This window comes from Rhincodon typus, chromosome 39 (assembly GCF_021869965.1).
Source record: "Rhincodon typus isolate 14 chromosome 39, sRhiTyp1.1, whole genome shotgun sequence".
In the NCBI taxonomy this organism is placed as follows: domain Eukaryota; kingdom Metazoa; phylum Chordata; class Chondrichthyes; order Orectolobiformes; family Rhincodontidae; genus Rhincodon; species Rhincodon typus.
The window spans coordinates 11,424,217-11,440,973 of record NC_063370.1 but is presented as its reverse complement, the minus strand read 5'-3'; the positions used below and the strand labels follow the sequence as shown (position 1 = coordinate 11,440,973).

Here is a 16,757-nt window from a genome sequence, read left to right as displayed (position 1 = left end):
AACACACACAATCTGCTTTTTTTTGTAGTGTTAGATGAAGGATAGATATAGTCCAGGACACCAAGTATAACTCCCCTGCTCATCTTCAGAGTAGTCTTGAAGTCATTTATACCTATTCAAGTGGGTATGAGCAGAGTAGCAATGATTCAGTAGTATGTGAAATGTTCGCCTTGATTTTGGTGCTTAAATCCTGGAGTGGGACTTGAAAGACAATCGTCCGATTCAAGAGTTGAACTGGCATCTTAATCATACAGCGTCAGCAGAATAAAACTGATGTCCAAGACCAAGAATTGGGGCAGGAAGGGTGAAAGTTTGATTAAGCTATTACACAAAAATAATCAGCAAGTAGCAAATTTAAGAGTCATAGTACTACTCACTGGCACATGACTTTGTAGTTCGGCGTGCAACTGTCTCCACCCCCAACAGGGAGGAGTTTTCATTCATATAAAGTTGCACAGTCCGTTGCATCACAGTTACAGATTCCTGCATGCTTGTTTAAACACAAGCTGTTCCTTCAGTAAACTTCAAGTGAGTTCATAACTGAGTTCAAGCTTTCAAAGGTGCAGCAAGGGCCTATTGTGAACAGATCCTGGACTGCTATGGATTTTAGTACCATTGGAGTGACTCTTATAGCCTTTGTGTTGACTGTGCTGCTGTATGTGCGCTCTTGGAAGAGTAAGCTGATGTACCGCAAGCTCCCTCCCGGTCCTCCCGCCCTCCCGTTTCTAGGGAATGCCTTGCAGATAGACAAGAGAGCTCCTGATCATTCTCTTATGAAGGTGAGCAAGCTTTATGTTAACCGTGTAACTTGTTCTGCGCTCTGTGTTTCTTATGAGTCGTGTCGTGCTTTGTTTGCATATTTACACATGCAGGTGTTGACAGATTCTTGATACCAGGGTGAGGCTCACCTCTAGCAGCAGGAACACGGGAAAAAATGTCTCACCCACAAAACAGGAAAATGACTTGCCCTTGAATAGAAATGTACAGTATAGGAGGATACCATTCAGCCCGTTATGTCCATGGAGGGTGGCAAGTAACCTCACAGCCTAGTCCCACTTTCCACATTTTGATTTTTTAAATTCTTTCATAGGATGTGGATGTCACTAGCAAGACCAGTAATTGTTGCCCATCCCAAATTGCCCTTAAACTGAGTAGTTTGCTAGGCCACTTCAGCATCCATATAGGAATTATGTGTGGGCCAGACCAGATAAGTATGGCAAATTTCCTTCCTGAAGGGCATTAATGAATCAAAAAGATTTTTACGAAAATCTATGTTAGTTTTATGGCCATACTTAAATCTCCAGGTGGTTTCAGCTTGGAGAAACTTCAGTTAAGAAGAAAGATTGCAGAAGTTAGGGCTGTTTTCCTTGGAGAAGAGAATATTTAAAGGAGATTTGATAAAGGCATTTAAAATCAGAGAGATTTACGCAGAGTGGATAGGTAAAAATCATGAAGGGCTCAAGAATGAGACAGCACAGGATTAAGGTAATTGACAAAAGTAGGAAAAGGGACTTCATGAAAAGCCTTTACACGCAGCAAGTGGTTAGGGTCTGGAGTGCACTGCCTGAGAGCATTGTAGGGGCAGGTTCAATTCATGCATTCAAATGGGAGTAAGACTGTTATCTAAAAAGGAAGAATCTTTGGGATTATAGAGTTAAAGTGGGAGAAAAGTGTGAGGTGAATTTCTGATTTGAAGAGCCAATGTAGACACAATGGGCTGAATGGCCACCTTCTGCACCATAACACTTCTGAGATCCTTTAAACCCAAGCCCATTAAATCTTTCATCATAACTAATAATCTCCAGTCCAGTCAACATCCTTTGGGGAAATAAAACGAACATTCCTTATCAATTGCTGTCTGCAGCAGCCCTTGACTGTAATGTGTTCATGTTGTCCAGTGTATTAACCATGACCTAGCCACATGTGACTCATTAGGAATCCAGATGTGACTGATTGCATTCCATTGGAAAAAAAGCAATAGGCACTATTCCCAAGCCTGTAATCTCATCATTCATTATTGTATGTGAACTTGTGAACACTTGCCAACTACATAAAATTGTTTGTTCTGAGGTAAAACAGAGCGTGTGCTTCTTCATTGATCATTGTATATATTTTAGATCCTTAAAGGGACTGAGAGATATGGTCGCTAAGCAAGTAAATGTACACATATTTTCTGTGTGTGTGTGTGTATGTGTGTGTTATTCTATGTTAAAATTAGTGCCTATCGTTAAAATGATTTCAGCAGAACTACACCTAGGATTTATCACCTGGAACGAATCTAAAAGAGTGACAGGCAAGCTTGTTGAAACATGAAGATCAAGAGGGAACTTGACAGGGTGGATGCTGAGAGGACTCTTCCCCTTGTTGGGGAGTTTAGAACCTGGAAGCACAATTTAAAAATTAGGGGTTTCTCTTTAAATACTGAAATGATGAGCATAATTATTATTTCTCAGAGGATCATCAGTCTGTAGAATTCATTAGAGATCAGTGGATGTTGGAGTAATTGAATATACTCAAGACTGAGGTTAGGAAAGCTTTTGCTTGACAAGGGAGTTGATGGTTATGGGATTAGGCAGGAAAGTGGAGTTGAGGGCAGAATCAGATCAGCCATAATCTTATTGAATAACAGACCAGGCTTGAGGGGCCAATTAGCTTACCTTTGTGACCTCTTTGCTCAAGTTTTTGGTAATGTGACCCAATATCTCCTTATAAGGCTCTGTGTTATACTTTGTTTTAAAATTTTCCTATCAAGCACTGGAGGAATCTTATAACTTTAAAGGGGTTATTTAAATATAAGGTTTTTGGTTACTTTACTGCAGAAAGCCACCATCAATCCCCAAAATTCCAGAAAACCTGGGATACAGACCCTCTATCCTGGCAAAGCATGACAGACCTGCCATGCCTCTTATCTTCAACTAGGCATGAAAGCACACTAGTAAAGACGGCAACAGGAACATATCTAAGAAGCATTGCCAAAACATATCTGGGATTTGCTGTATTTCTGTGAGGTTCAGGTACCTGCTAATGAGGTACTCCCATGCTCACAACTTTCCTTACTAAAGGGCACCAACGAAGCAGGAACACTACCTCAGCTTTTTCTAAATAACTTCACAAGAGTTTACTATCTTAGGCTAACAGGAAATGCTTGATGAATATACAAATCAGCAAAGTCAATATTTACAAAGGACGGGAAATTCCACCAGCAGCTAACAAATAAATGTTTCATTGATCTTTTCCCGTCAGGTTTGTTATTTATCAGACTTGAACTTATACCCTGGTTCTTATATGTTAATAACATGTATGTAGTCTCAATAGTCACGCCCTATATTGAGCAGAGGGGCTTGGGCAATGTAAGTGTGAGGTGGATTCCAACCAGCTCGTTTGAGCAAAAATAAAAACTGGGCTTTCAGACAGGAGCTGACTGCTTCTCGATCAAACTCTCCTCCTGCTATAGTGCTACTGCTTCCTTTCTCCCTCTTCTAATTCCTTGTCCTCTCTCTTTCTCCTTTCTATTTCCATCCCCTTTGAAGGGCATTCAAGATCGGCACAAATTAAAAGCTAACTTTCGTTACTGAAGATAAATTACTTGATGATTCTTCCACAGTCAGGTAATCACCTGTCACAACTGACCCATCTTTACACCTGAGCTGAAATGTTAACCGGCTGTTTGGCCAAGGGAGCCATCACAGGAATCCCAATGTCATTAGCCTCTATTGTATCCACAAGAGAACACTTCACAGAATCTTTGGATTTCACTAATGAGAAAGTGCTTTGACAAATTTTAGTGCTTCTTGGCCCAGGGGCACTAATGCCAATTGGATGTATCCCCTGTTCCCCCAGTTAAAACCAAATAAATGAACAGATCAAACAGATAGCTGCCCTCATCAACATAACTCAGTGACTCTTTATGCCATATAAAGAACACGTTCAATAATTGCAAAACAGATGGCTTTCAATGACAGTTTACAGCCAAGAATATTTTTATTGAAAAATTGCCTGAACTGAAGTTCCTCATTAATTGTTGTGAACTTAGAAAGGTAGGGGAATGAGGGGTGGGGATGGTGATGATGTTGTATGAAAGCAACAGTTATGGTAAAATCAGTTTTTATAATAGGTTTGATCCAACTGGTCATGGATTAGGTTCCGCAGTGGGATATTTAAATTTTTCTGATGACAGTAAGCCATTCTTGCAGTGATGCATCAGCAGTAGAGAAATATCGACCCACCAACTATGGAGTTTGAGACTTTGGGAGATCCAGAAGAAGAGTAAGGCAACAGCTGATGGAGGGAGGAAGAGAAAGACCAGAGGATAAGGAGTAAGAGGTGATTGAGGAAGAAGTGAAGGAAAAGATAGAACAGTGCAAAGGAAAGAAAGATGGCTGACAAGGATAAAATCAATAGGCACAGGGAGCAAAGGAAAAGATGGATTGATAAAGATGTTAATAAAGAGAAAAGACAAAAGGAAAAGAGAAAGGGGTAGGTTAAAAACAGAACACTAGAAAAATAGAAAGAAAGATTATGTCAACGTCTTTCACAGACATAGGGTGTGTTCCAACTAGTCATTTATTTTTGGTGTTTTATAAGGTAGAAAAAGTAGCAGCTGATTGGCAAAGAAAGATCCCAGAACCATGAATAAATGTTTAACAAATTTTCTTACTGCTACTTGAGAGATTCCAGTCTGCAGTGTGCATCCAGATATCTGCTGAAATTAATACAGATTTGGTGGCAGCTTTCAAAGGGGATTCAGATAAATACTTGAAGGGGAATATTTACAGAGATATGGTGAAAAACTGCGGGATTGTGATTAATCGGTAAAGTCTCAGAGAATGACGGTAAGCTGAATAGCTTCCTTCCATGCTCCATCATCCGACAGTTGGTATGACTCTATGGTTTCAAACATTAAACCTCAAATTGCCTCAATGACTGCCTCACAACGTTGCAACATCTGAGGATTTTGGGAGTCATACATTTACAGCCCCTGCTGTAAATGATTATTTGTTTTTCTGGACAAATATTATTTTTCCACTGTATAAACTGCAAACTCCCTGGTGGTTTTCAGATGGACCCCAGCTGTCCAATAAGAAACCATTTTTTTAAATTTTACAAATGGTCACATAACAACCAAAGGTTTTGTACAAACGAGATCTGTTGAAGAAAAACTGCTGTTTGGATTAATAGATTTATATTCATTAAACTCTATGGATAACATATTGTTGACCCACACATTGATTTAAAATACCAGGAATGAAATGGCGGGGGAGGGCAATATCAGTTAGCATCTGACAGAAACTAGAACTGGTTCTGTTGGTGATTATGTCACAGCAGTTTTGTTTAAACTTCATGCAGGCTGCTTTATAGAAATTGGGAAAAGCCCTAAATGCCCTTGAACTGAGTGCATTGCTAGGCCACTTCAGGGAGCTGTTAAGAGTCTTATTGCTTTGAGTCTCGAATCAGCTGTATGTCGGCCAGGTAAGGACTGCAGCTTTCCTTTCCTACAAAAGGTGAGTGGATCAGATGAGTTTCATGGCCACTATTACTGAGAGAAGCTTTCAATTCCAAATGTATTAAAATAGAGATTAAACTGCCCGGGTGATGAGGGTAGGGCACTTGTGGGGCTATGGTAGTGTCATACCTCTGGGTCAGAAAGTCTGAGTTCAAGTTCCTGTCCTAGAGGTGTGTCAAAACAGATTGATTCTATAAAAATCCCAGGTGCTAAGCTGAGATTTGAAATGATGCCCTAGATCATTAGCCTGGCCTGTTGATCATTAGTTCAGTAACATTCCCACTGGACCATCATTATCTGTAACAAGAGCTAGCAAAAGTTTACAAGAGGTCAATTCCCTCCAATTAGAAAAAGAACCCCAGACAGTTGTTGGACCATTTGATAGTACAGGGGGGAGGGGTAGAGGATTTTTGGAGGGGTGGATGCACTGGGACCAGGGAGTAGAACAGTTCCCTCAGTCAGAACCCAACATAAGATTCACACAGATACCCCTGATCTCATCAAGCAGATCTTCCTGTTTCTGATGGAAATGAGACTGACTTGTGGCATTCAGGCTAAAGTTGAAAGTTTAGGCTCACTTAGGCCTAAGGAATATTTTCAAGAGTGGGAAAGGGTACTTGCACCCTCCTTCCTTGTACATACCTGCAGTCATCAGTGGAGGAGGTGGAGGTATGTGGGTGCTCCACTCACCACCATAGACCACAGCTCCTGACCCTACAGCCTTCAGAAATCAGTTGAAACAGTTTGTACATGACACGGCCCCCATGTCCTCCCTCATGTTTATTATCCTAGTTGGGGATCAACCTAATGACTGCCCTCCTGGTGTGCTTCAGGAGAGCTTCCTTGGAGCTAACATCTTTGGGAAATAAATCACCTCACCATGTTTGTATGCCAGTACAGCAGAGGAATCAGCTTACCTGCAATGCCTCCACAGTCCAATCGCAAAATGACATGCATTGTCTGGACTCCAAGAGGATGAAAAGCCACCTGAGTGAAGTGGCAGAGGATCACCATGAGGAAAAGCGGAAAAAATTGGGGTGAGGTAGGGGAGAAATCAGAAGAACCCTTTAGGACTTAATTATTGCCTAGCTAAAAAGATGATTGAAACCTTTCCAAGAAGCAATGGTCATGAGTGCCTCCTGTGTTTACAGAGAGGCTAATGAGCTTGCACCTCCCGTCTACCAGACCACCCAAGGAGATTGACTGGGTAAAAATTATACAAAAATGGGATACAGAAAAAATACTCTAAAAGAAGTGGGGCAAAAGCTGTATCCATAAGACCATGAACTACAGGAGCAGAATTGAGCCATTTGGCCCATCAAGTCTGCTCTGCCCTTTGATCATGGCTTGTGTGTTTCTTAACCTCATTCTCCTGCATTCTCCCTGCAACCTTTGATCCCTTTACCAATCAAGAACCTTTCTATCTCTATCTTAAAGACACTCAAAGACTTGGCCTCCACAGCTCTCTGTGGCAATGAGTTCCACAGATTCACCACCCTCTGGCTGAAGAAATTCCTCCTCATCTCAGTTCTAAAAGGCCATCCCTTCACTCTGAGGCTGGGCCTTCAGGTCCTAGTCTGTCCTACTAGTGGAAACATCTTCTCCACATCCAGTCTATCCAGACCTCTCAGTATTCTGTAAATTTCAGTGAGATACCCTCTCATCCTTCTGAACTCCATCGAGTACAGACCCAGAGTCCTCAACCACAAATCTCCTGAGAATCCCTTTATTCCCAGGATAATTCTTGCCATCTTCTCCTCTGGATCCCCTCCAAGGCCAACATGTCCTTCCTTAGGTACAGGGTCTAAAACTGTTCACCATATTCCAAGTGTAGTCTGACCACAGCCTTATACAGCCTCAGCTATACATCCCTGCTACTGTAGTCTAGCTGTCTTGAAATGAATTCTAATGTTGTATTTGCCTTCCTAACTGCCAACTAACATAATGTACATAACCTCCCACTTTCCTACATTGTATTTCATCTGCCACTTATTTGCCCACTCTCCTAGCATGTTCAAGTCCTTCTGCGTCGTCCCTGCTTCCTCAGCACTGCCTGTCCCTGCACTCACTTTGTGTCATCTGCAAACTTAGCAACAACACCCCCAGTGCCTTTGCCCAGATTGTTAATGTATAATGTGAATGGTTGTGATCCTAAAACTGACTCCTGCAGAACTCCAATAGTTACTAGCTGCCATCCTGAAAAAACCCCTTTATCCCTACGCTCTGCCTTTTGCCAGTCAGCCAATCCTGTATCCATGCCCAGTGCCTTGCCTGTAACACATTGGTCGCTTATCTTATTTAGCAGTGTCTTGTGCAGCTCCTTGTCAGAGGCCTTCTGGAAATCCAAATATATCACATCCACTGGTTTTCCTTCGTCTAATTTGCTGATTACCTCCTCAAAGAATTTTAACAGATTTTTCAGTCATGACTTCCCCTTGACAAAGCTGTGCTGACTCCGCCCTGTTTCCATGCACTTCCAAGTACTCTGATATCTCATCCTCTCTGAACGGACTCTAAAATCTTACCAATGACTAAGGTCAGGCTAACCAACCTCAAATCAATCCACTTTAGCAGTCCTTGTTAACTTGACAAAGTTAATCTTGTACTCAGAGCCCATACTCAGACTTTTCTGTACCTAATTTGGAAATTCCACCATGGGCCAAAAGTGACACTGGACCCTATACCACATGAACATTCCAAGTAACTCCTCAACATTCTGTTCACTCATCACAGCTGATATAGCACTGTGTGGGCTATAGTTGCCCTCAATCAGAGGTTAGTTCAGTTGGCTGAGTGGCTGGATCACAATGCTGAATGACACCTTTGTGTGGGTTCAGTTCCTGTAATAGCCAAGAAAACTCTGCCTTCTCAACTTGCCTGAGGTGTGGTAATCTGAAAGAGCAGCCTGTCGTCTCCTGGGACTATTGCTTCCCTTAACGCAGGAGATACACGGGTTCAGAGAGGTAAAGTGGGCGTGTAATACATTTTTGAATGTGTTTGCTAGCAATAAAACTGCAGGGAGTGAACTTGCCTATAAATAGTGTTTGTATTATTGAACTAGTAACTAGAGCACCAGACCATTGACCTAGAGATCATCAGACGCCATTTCTGCCACCTCCAGCAAGATGTCACATCAGACACATATTCCTCTCCCCTCCCTTGTCCGCCTTCTGCAGGGACCATTCCCTCCGGGACACCCTGATCCACACTTCCTTCACCCCCAACACCTTCCCACAGCCCTAAGGCACCTTCCCCTGTAACCAGCGAACGTGCAATACCTGCGCATTTACCTCCTCCCTCCCCAGTATCCAAGGGCCCAAACATACCTTTCAGGTGAAGCAACACTTCACCTGCACTTCCCAGAATCTAGTCTACTGCATTCACTGCTCACAATGTGGTCTCCCCTACATTGGGGAAACGAAGCGTAGACTTGGCGACTGCTTCGCAGAACATCTACGTTCTACTCACAAAAAAGACCCTGAACTACCTGTTGGCTGCCACTTCAATGCACCACCCTGCTCCCTGGCCAACATCTCTGTCTCTGGCTTGCTACAGTGTTCCAGTGAAGCCCAATGCAAACTGGAGGAACAACACCTCATTTTCCGCTTGTGGACCCTACAGCCATCCGGACTCAATATTGAGTTCAATAATTTTAGGGCCTAAACTCTCCCATGTCCCAGCCCCCCACCCCACACACCAGGCCTTGTTACCACATAGCCTGCCATTACCCACCCCCTGTTGTTAGTCACTAACAGTCCCCATTAACAACTACTCACCCTCCCAGCCTGATCGTTAGCAACTCCTTTGTCTGTCCAACTGTCTTTCTCTCTCTTTGGGCTCTATCTTATCGTTTACTCCCTACCCCACCCACCTCCCTATTTTCTGCATATAAACTGACTTTTTCCCAGCCACCATCAGTTCTGAGGAAGGGTCACCGGACCTGAAACGTTAACTCTGTTTTCTCCTTCACAGATGCCACCAGACCTGCTGAGCTTTTCCAGCAACTTTGTTTTTGTTCTTTGTTTTGACCTAGAGTCTTGGACTGGTATATTCAGGACTTAGTCCCTCCTGGGACTATTTAGGTCAGGACTATTTAGGTCAGGACTCAAATTTTCCAATTGGCAGCTTTACTTGAAGTACTTATCCAAATCCATGAAGCAGACCTCTGCCTCTGGGTACCTCAGTCAATGAGGGAGGCATTCAGTACTATTCTATTCCATGAGTGTGGCAGGTAGGGCATGGCTATCAATGGTGGACCAAAGAGCAGGTAAAGGAGAAGTGGGGATTGGTGGTACTTTGAAGAAAATTGGGAAATCCCCACAGTGAGGCTTGTTGGGAGTTTGTCTGCAATTAGTTTTCAATAGCTCAGATGGGAAGAGCAGTTATTCCCAGTGTCTCCAGTTGTATACGTTAATGGTTCTGAAGGGGTTAATGTTTATGTTACATTGGCTTCACCAATTCTGCTGATTTTCACACACAATCTGTGGGTTAAGGTGAGGAATTCTACTCCAGCTTTCAAAAGGAGTACATTCTTCATTAATCATTCACAGGATGTGGGCTTTCATTTATTGCCTGCCCCTATTGCCTTGAGAAGGTGGCAGCGAGCTGCCTTCTTAAACCATTGCAGTCCATGTAGTTCAAGGACACCGAGAGTACCCAAAGAGAGAGTTCTAGGATTTTACCTAGTGACTGTGAAGGAATGGCAATATAGTTCTATGTTAGGATGGTGTGTGGTTTGGAGTGGAACATGAAGGTGACAGGGGTAAACAGCATTCCCTCTAATTTTTTTATTGGGCATGTGGGCCTCCAAGGCCTGTGTGCGGCAGCAGCGTCTGGAATCAGAAGTTAGTGCTGAGATTGGCATGATGATGCCGATCGCTGCATGTGGAACATCAGAGCGGTTGCACACGCGCATGGGAACATTGGTAGTGTATCAATACCAGCTTCCTAAGGTCTTTATAATTATATTAGGCCAAATGTGGTGGCAATAAACCTTTTATTTCAGAATAATACTCTACAATTAGTGTATCATCTACCGCTAACTACTTTCTGAGCCAAGAATGTACTTAATTCCTAAAATTTCTAAAGAAAATTATAAACACATTTCAACTTGAATTTTGCGTAACTTGCAATTACATTCAACTTATCCCAATGTGACATGATCTAAATAGGATTGCAAAAGCTTTAGAAGTTAAAAAATGCATTCCATCTCTACCCCCTAGGGTAGAGACAATTCAAATGTGAAATTCCAGTAAATGCAAAAAATGTAACATTTTCCTCTGTACACCATGCTGCACTATGATTTACCTCAATACATTTTTATTAGTTTTTTGATATACATTTTTTGTAAGACACAGAGTCCAACTGGGGTGGGGCGTTCTACCGTTTCCAGCCCTACAGTACAGTATGGCTGAGAAGCCTTAGATTTTTCCCCATTATGCCTCTGGAGTGGCTGGCCCAAGCTTAATGTATCCCTCACCATGTAATCTTGGACCTTGGAATGTGCCAGTCCAGAAGACTTGGTTGAGGACAACTCTTTGCACTGGAAGACCAACAAGTTTTGAGCAGATCAAAGAGTGTTTTTCATTCAGTAGCTAGCTGAAGGACTACAGATGATGGTTGATGTAGTGTACATCCCTGCGAATAAATTTCAACTTGTCTCCTAGATAGGTCTAAGACAAAGGAGGATTGGTAGCAGCAAACTACTTCAAACAACCCTTACACTGTACCACATACCATTAGAGGTGCCAAATATCTCAAGGCATAGGATAGGTCATTTGAGAAAATACCACAGCTCCATTCCTGTATACAATGCTAACCTTCAGAATTATGTTGAAGATACAAAACAACTGCACAATGACAAAATTTATTAGATATTGATATGTGGCAGTTGGTGATTGGCCATTACGTATTGCAAACTTTCAGCACATTGACCACCTGCAAAGTCATGACAGTGTCACTGACACCAGTACAGGAGGGAGTAACTTGCAAGGCTATGAGAATTTCACAGGAAATCATTAAGTATTTTTATCTATGCAGATCCACACACAAATATACCTAAAGTTGTGCTAATTTTCAGAAGTTGTACCAAGTGCTAAGACTGAAGACATTTTCTTCACCTTTTGTTGATTCCAAGGTGTGGTACGTAGCAGTCATGTTATGTGTAGTAATTCAGAGATGTCCAACGGTAATTTGAGAATTGCAATTTGACGAGAAAAGAATATCAAAATAAATGCTGTTATCAGTAAAAGTAGCCACAAAGTTGTCAGTTTATTCTAAATGCTGACTTGGTTCACTGATGTCCTTTTATGGGAAAATAAACCTGTCATCTTTACACAGTCTGTGCCTACATGTGACTCCAGTCCCCACAGCAAGGTGGCTGCCTCTTAACTGCCCTACTGAGAGGCCAAGTGTAATGATTGGAACCAGGGCTGGGTGGATCTCATTGACTATAAGATCTTTGATTGGGGTTGTTAACCTGGTCCAATCAGGGAGCCCTGGCTGACAGACATAAACAGGAGATTTAGAATGTCTCCTCAGTCAAGGCACTGGTTTTGAGCTGGCTGGTCAGAGCCCATGTACTGTGCACATGTAAGTAAAGGGCGACCTGGTGATGGGACGCCAGCCTCTGTGCAGCTATTTCACCAAGTAAGCACTTATTTGCATCCTGCTACAATCTTCTGAAGGCGAATGGGCAATAAATTCCAGAGGTGCTCATAGAACATAAAGGAAAATCTTTAGGCATCATGTATTGTAGACAAGTTGATTTGGTGTCTTTGTGATTTCGCAATATGAACCAGAAATTCACATTTATGTCCTGGGCCTATTTCCTGTATCCCTTTGCTGAAACCCTTGAGTCCTCATCAAAGCCGTATTGGAGCGGGAAGAAGCCATTCAATCCCTCAAGTTCTGCATGTCAGTTAGGTCATGACTAACTTGTACCTTAACCCTGTTTAGCTGCCTTGGTTCTATAACCCTGAATGCCTGTACATAACAAAAATGTATCCACCTCAATTTTAACATGTTCAATCATCATTGCTTCCCCTTCCCCATAAAAGCCTCCACAACTTTTCAGAGGCAAGAGTTCCAGATTTCTACTACGCTTTGTGTGCAGAAACGCTGAGTTGCCTGAGTCAAATTTTGAGATTATGCCCAGTTTTTTTGGACTGCTGCCAACAAAGGAAATAGTTTCACACTATTCTTTCATCCTAAAATCCTTTTAATCATCTTAAATGCTTCAAATGGTTTGTCCCTTAATCTTCTATTCTCAAGGAGACACAGGAGTGTGGTCTCCAGATGTTGAGCTATTTGCTTATCTTCCTCCTGATGCATGTGCTGAGAGCACCTGTCTGCCTGCTTTGCAGATGCTGGAGATCTCTGTACTCAACGTGAGACTCACTAGAATATCAAAAGAAGACAGGATGAGGAGAGAGATCCCCCTACGGCTTCACCTTAATATCCTGAGGCCCAAATGTTGCAACCCTGCTGAGATCAATAAGATCTCAAGAACATAAAATATGGGAACTAAAGTAGGTCATTTGGCCCCTTGAGAGCCTGCTGCACCATTCAGTAACATCACAGTGGGTCTTTTTCTCTATTTATTCATGGGATGAGGGTGTCACTAGCTAGGCCAGCATTTATTGCCCATCCCTAGTTGCCCAGAGGACTGTTAAGAGTCAAACCACATTGTTGTGTGTCTGGAGTCACAGGTAGGCCAGACCAGGTAAGGATGGCAGTTTCCTTCCCTAAAGGGGATTAGTGAACCAGGTGGGTTTTTCCCAACAATTAGCAATGGATTCACGGTCATCATTAGATTGTTAATTCCAGATATTTACTGAATTCAAATTCCACCATCTGGCATGGCAGAATTCGGACCCGGGTCCCCGTAACATTATCTGGGTCTCTGGATTAACAGTCCAGCGATAATACCACTAGGCCATCACCCCCCTATCACTTACTTACTACCTGACTCCAGCTTCCTACCCAAACCCTATATATTTTTATTTGCTTGGAGTTCAAATTTGAGTAGTGAATATATTCAACCTCCATGACAGCGTTGTCCAAAGGGATTTTGATGCACATCAAACTTGTGGTGATCATGTCACCATATTGGCTCGTCATGTCATAAAATATCTGCAAAGGATGGAGTGAGTCTTGTAGAAGTCTCCAAGAGGTGTGCAAGGTTTGAGAGAAAGGGCTGAAGGTGTGCAGATTTCCACTGTGTAACATGAGGCTCAAGGACACAGACTACACAAAGGTTATAAAACAGGGATCCTTTAATCCAATGGCTTCAATCTTTTTCAACATTAATGGAAAAAGGTAACTCTGAGAAAGAAACTATTCACGATTGATATCCATAGCCAACATTTGAGACTGGAGCCCTTCTACAGTGTAACTCATGAAAATCACAAGCCCCAGAATTTCTGTCTTTGTCTCTCTCTTTCTATCTGTCTCTCTCTCTGTCTCTCTCTCTCTGTTTCTCTCTCTCTCTCTGTCCCACTGCCACTCTTCCCCACCCCACTCACACCAACACGCAGGTCTGCCAAGGGTTTGGCTTCTAGTCTCCAGGGATCCCTATAGGGTCTGCCTGGTGTACTCCAAGGAACATTGTCTGCTGGCGAATACCCAAGGCCCTAGTGAACAGGGCCCAGCTCCTGCCTAAATTGATAGTCAGGACATCAAAGACCCACTTACTTCCCTCTGCTACACAGTTCGCTGTGACAGCAGCTCTGTTGAAGAATAGCTCTAGAAGTAACAACTGGTAAGTACACAGCATCCAGTGTGGTAAATGAACTGAAATATTTTAACATATTTTTCTTTGCTTCAATGGGGAGGCAATGGCGAAGTGACTGTTAATCCAGAGACTGTTAATCTGAAGAACAAATTCCAGCAGCTGCAGCAATTGTACTGCTCTGGTAAAGAGTCATCTAGACTCAAAACATTAGCTTGCTCTCTCTCCATGGATGCTGTTTGACCCGCTGTGATCTCCAGCATTTATTGTTTTCAGTAATGTTCTGGAGACCTGGGTTCAAATCCTACCAGGCCAGATGATAGAATTTGAATTCAATAAAAACCTGGAATTAAGAGCCTAATGATGAACGTGAATCCATTGTTCATTGTTGGAAAAACCCATCTGGTTCACTAATGTCCTTTAGGATAGGAAACTGCCATCCTCATCTAGTCTGGCCTACATGTGACTGCAGACCCACACCAATGTGGTTGGCTCTTAACTGCCCTCTGGGCTATTAGAGATGGGCAGTAAATGCTAGCCTAGCCAGTGACACCCTTAGCCCGTGAATGAAAAAAAAAGGGGGTCTCTTTACTGGATACCTTAATGGAATAAGGCTTATACAAGTCATTTAATGTTAAGGGTTGTTTCTCCTATGGATTTTCTGCTTTTGACACAACCACAGATTTTCTCAAACCGAGTCTGAAACCACACGCTCGGTTGATTGCATTGCCACAGGTCCTAATGAAAATATCTCACCTGATGAAGCAGAGTATCAATTCATCACGTCTATGGCCAATTTGCTGCAAGTAGCGAGCATTCTTTCACGAGATATGGCTGTTACTGATCAGGCCAGCATTTATTGTCCAGTCCTCAATGCTTTTGAAAAGGTGGTGGTGAGCCGTCTTCTTGAGCTGCTACAGTCCATGTGGCATAGAGCCAACAATAATGTTATCAGGAAGGGGTTCTGGGATTTTGTTCCAATGACAGTGAAGGAACAGCAATATATTTCCAAGCCAGGATGGTGTATGGCTTCGAGGGGAACTTGCAGATGATGGCGATCCCATGTACTTGCTGCCCTTGTTTTTCTAGTGGGACCAGGTTGTCTGTTTGTTGGGTGCTGTCGAAGCAGCCTCGGTGAGTGGTTGCAGTGTGGGCTGGTTTGTCCTTGATGCTGTCAAGTTTCTGGAGGAAGGATTTCCTGAGGACAGGAAGTGGGCTTGAGATTTACCAATATTGTGCTCAGTCTGACGAGGGTGGGGGGGTTGTAGCAAAGCTGTTGCCCTCAAGTGAGTTCATTTGTTCATGTAAGGTTTTCTTATTTGCAAGTAGCCACGATTAATTAGATTGCACCTCTCATTTCACGGAAATTAGTTCCCATTTCCTGGTTGTTACAGTTGGCCAAGAAGTATGGTTCAGTGTTCACTGTCTGGCTTGGACCACGTCCTGCAGTGGTGTTGTGCGGCTATGAAACCGTGAAGGAAGCATTAGTCAATCGAGCAGATGATTTTGGAGCCAGAGGAACAGTCCCATCAATCAGGAAGATCACAAATGGATATGGTAAGAACAAAGGGACATGTTAAGCCCCAAGTCTTTCCTCATACCTGTATATTTCTATGTATACCATGTCTCGTGTTCTGCCTCCATGAAACTGTCCCTTTAATTCGTCCTCCATCTACCAGATGCCTTGTAATTCGGTAATGCCATTCTTTCTGATTTATTTCCAATTCCACTTAATGTACCGTGGGAGTCAAATTAATTTTTGCCTGAAACAAATTAATGGTAAAATTGAGAAAACAGAAATTTGGATACGACGCAGAACATTACAATCCCACTGCAGTAACCCAATTTCATTCCCACCTAACGTTATTACAAACAAAAATGCCAACTTCCTCTCTTTATCATTTTCTGTTTCTTGTTTGATTATGTCTCTTTTCCCTTTTCATTTGAATTGCTCCTCCCACACAACCCTCTTTTTCTTCACCCACCCTCATTTGTCAATAACCTTAAAGCTCAGCCTTCCCACATTATCTGGATGAGTAGTCGTTGACATGGAGGCTGCAGGTTGAAAATTGAAGAATGTGTAGGCACTGACGTTGTCCGTTGTGAAGGTGGCTGAGTAATGAAAACAGAATCTACAGCCAGGAGCACATTTTTGCGTCATTACTTCTTCAGTGACCTCCGTATTCTAGCTGAGCAGCGGCAGTAGAAAGTGCAGATTCAGAGTTTCACCACCACACCCATGTCCCTTCCCTACCCTTAAGGGGGATATTTAGTGGAAACTGCTTGCGTGCATGAGAAAAGAATAGAAGGTTATGCTGCTTGGGTGAGCTTACTTTAAGTGAGAAGAAACTTCATAAACCTCCATAAGAACTCTAACACAGGTGAGTTGGGCTGAATGGTGTGTATCTGTGCAGTAAATTCAACGTAACCCAACCTTTACCATGCACACACAGAGACATGAACAAGTCCCACCAATCTCCGTTATGGCCACCAGCACACTGATTTTGAACACAGCAGTCAGCA

General features: G+C 42.7%; 1 protein-coding gene across 1 annotated transcript in view; it reads left to right on the top strand.

Annotated features, from left to right (window-relative positions):
- Positions 1-482: 482 nt before the first annotated feature.
- Positions 483-16,757, top strand: part of LOC109910785 (cytochrome P450 2F3-like) — a 35,322-nt gene continuing 19,047 nt past the window's right edge. The window contains exons 1-2 of the mRNA XM_020510027.2: positions 483-779; positions 15,629-15,791. Coding sequence (XP_020365616.2) covers positions 600-779; positions 15,629-15,791 — 343 coding nt within the window. The 5' untranslated portion in view covers positions 483-599. The remainder of the gene's footprint in view (positions 780-15,628; positions 15,792-16,757) is intronic.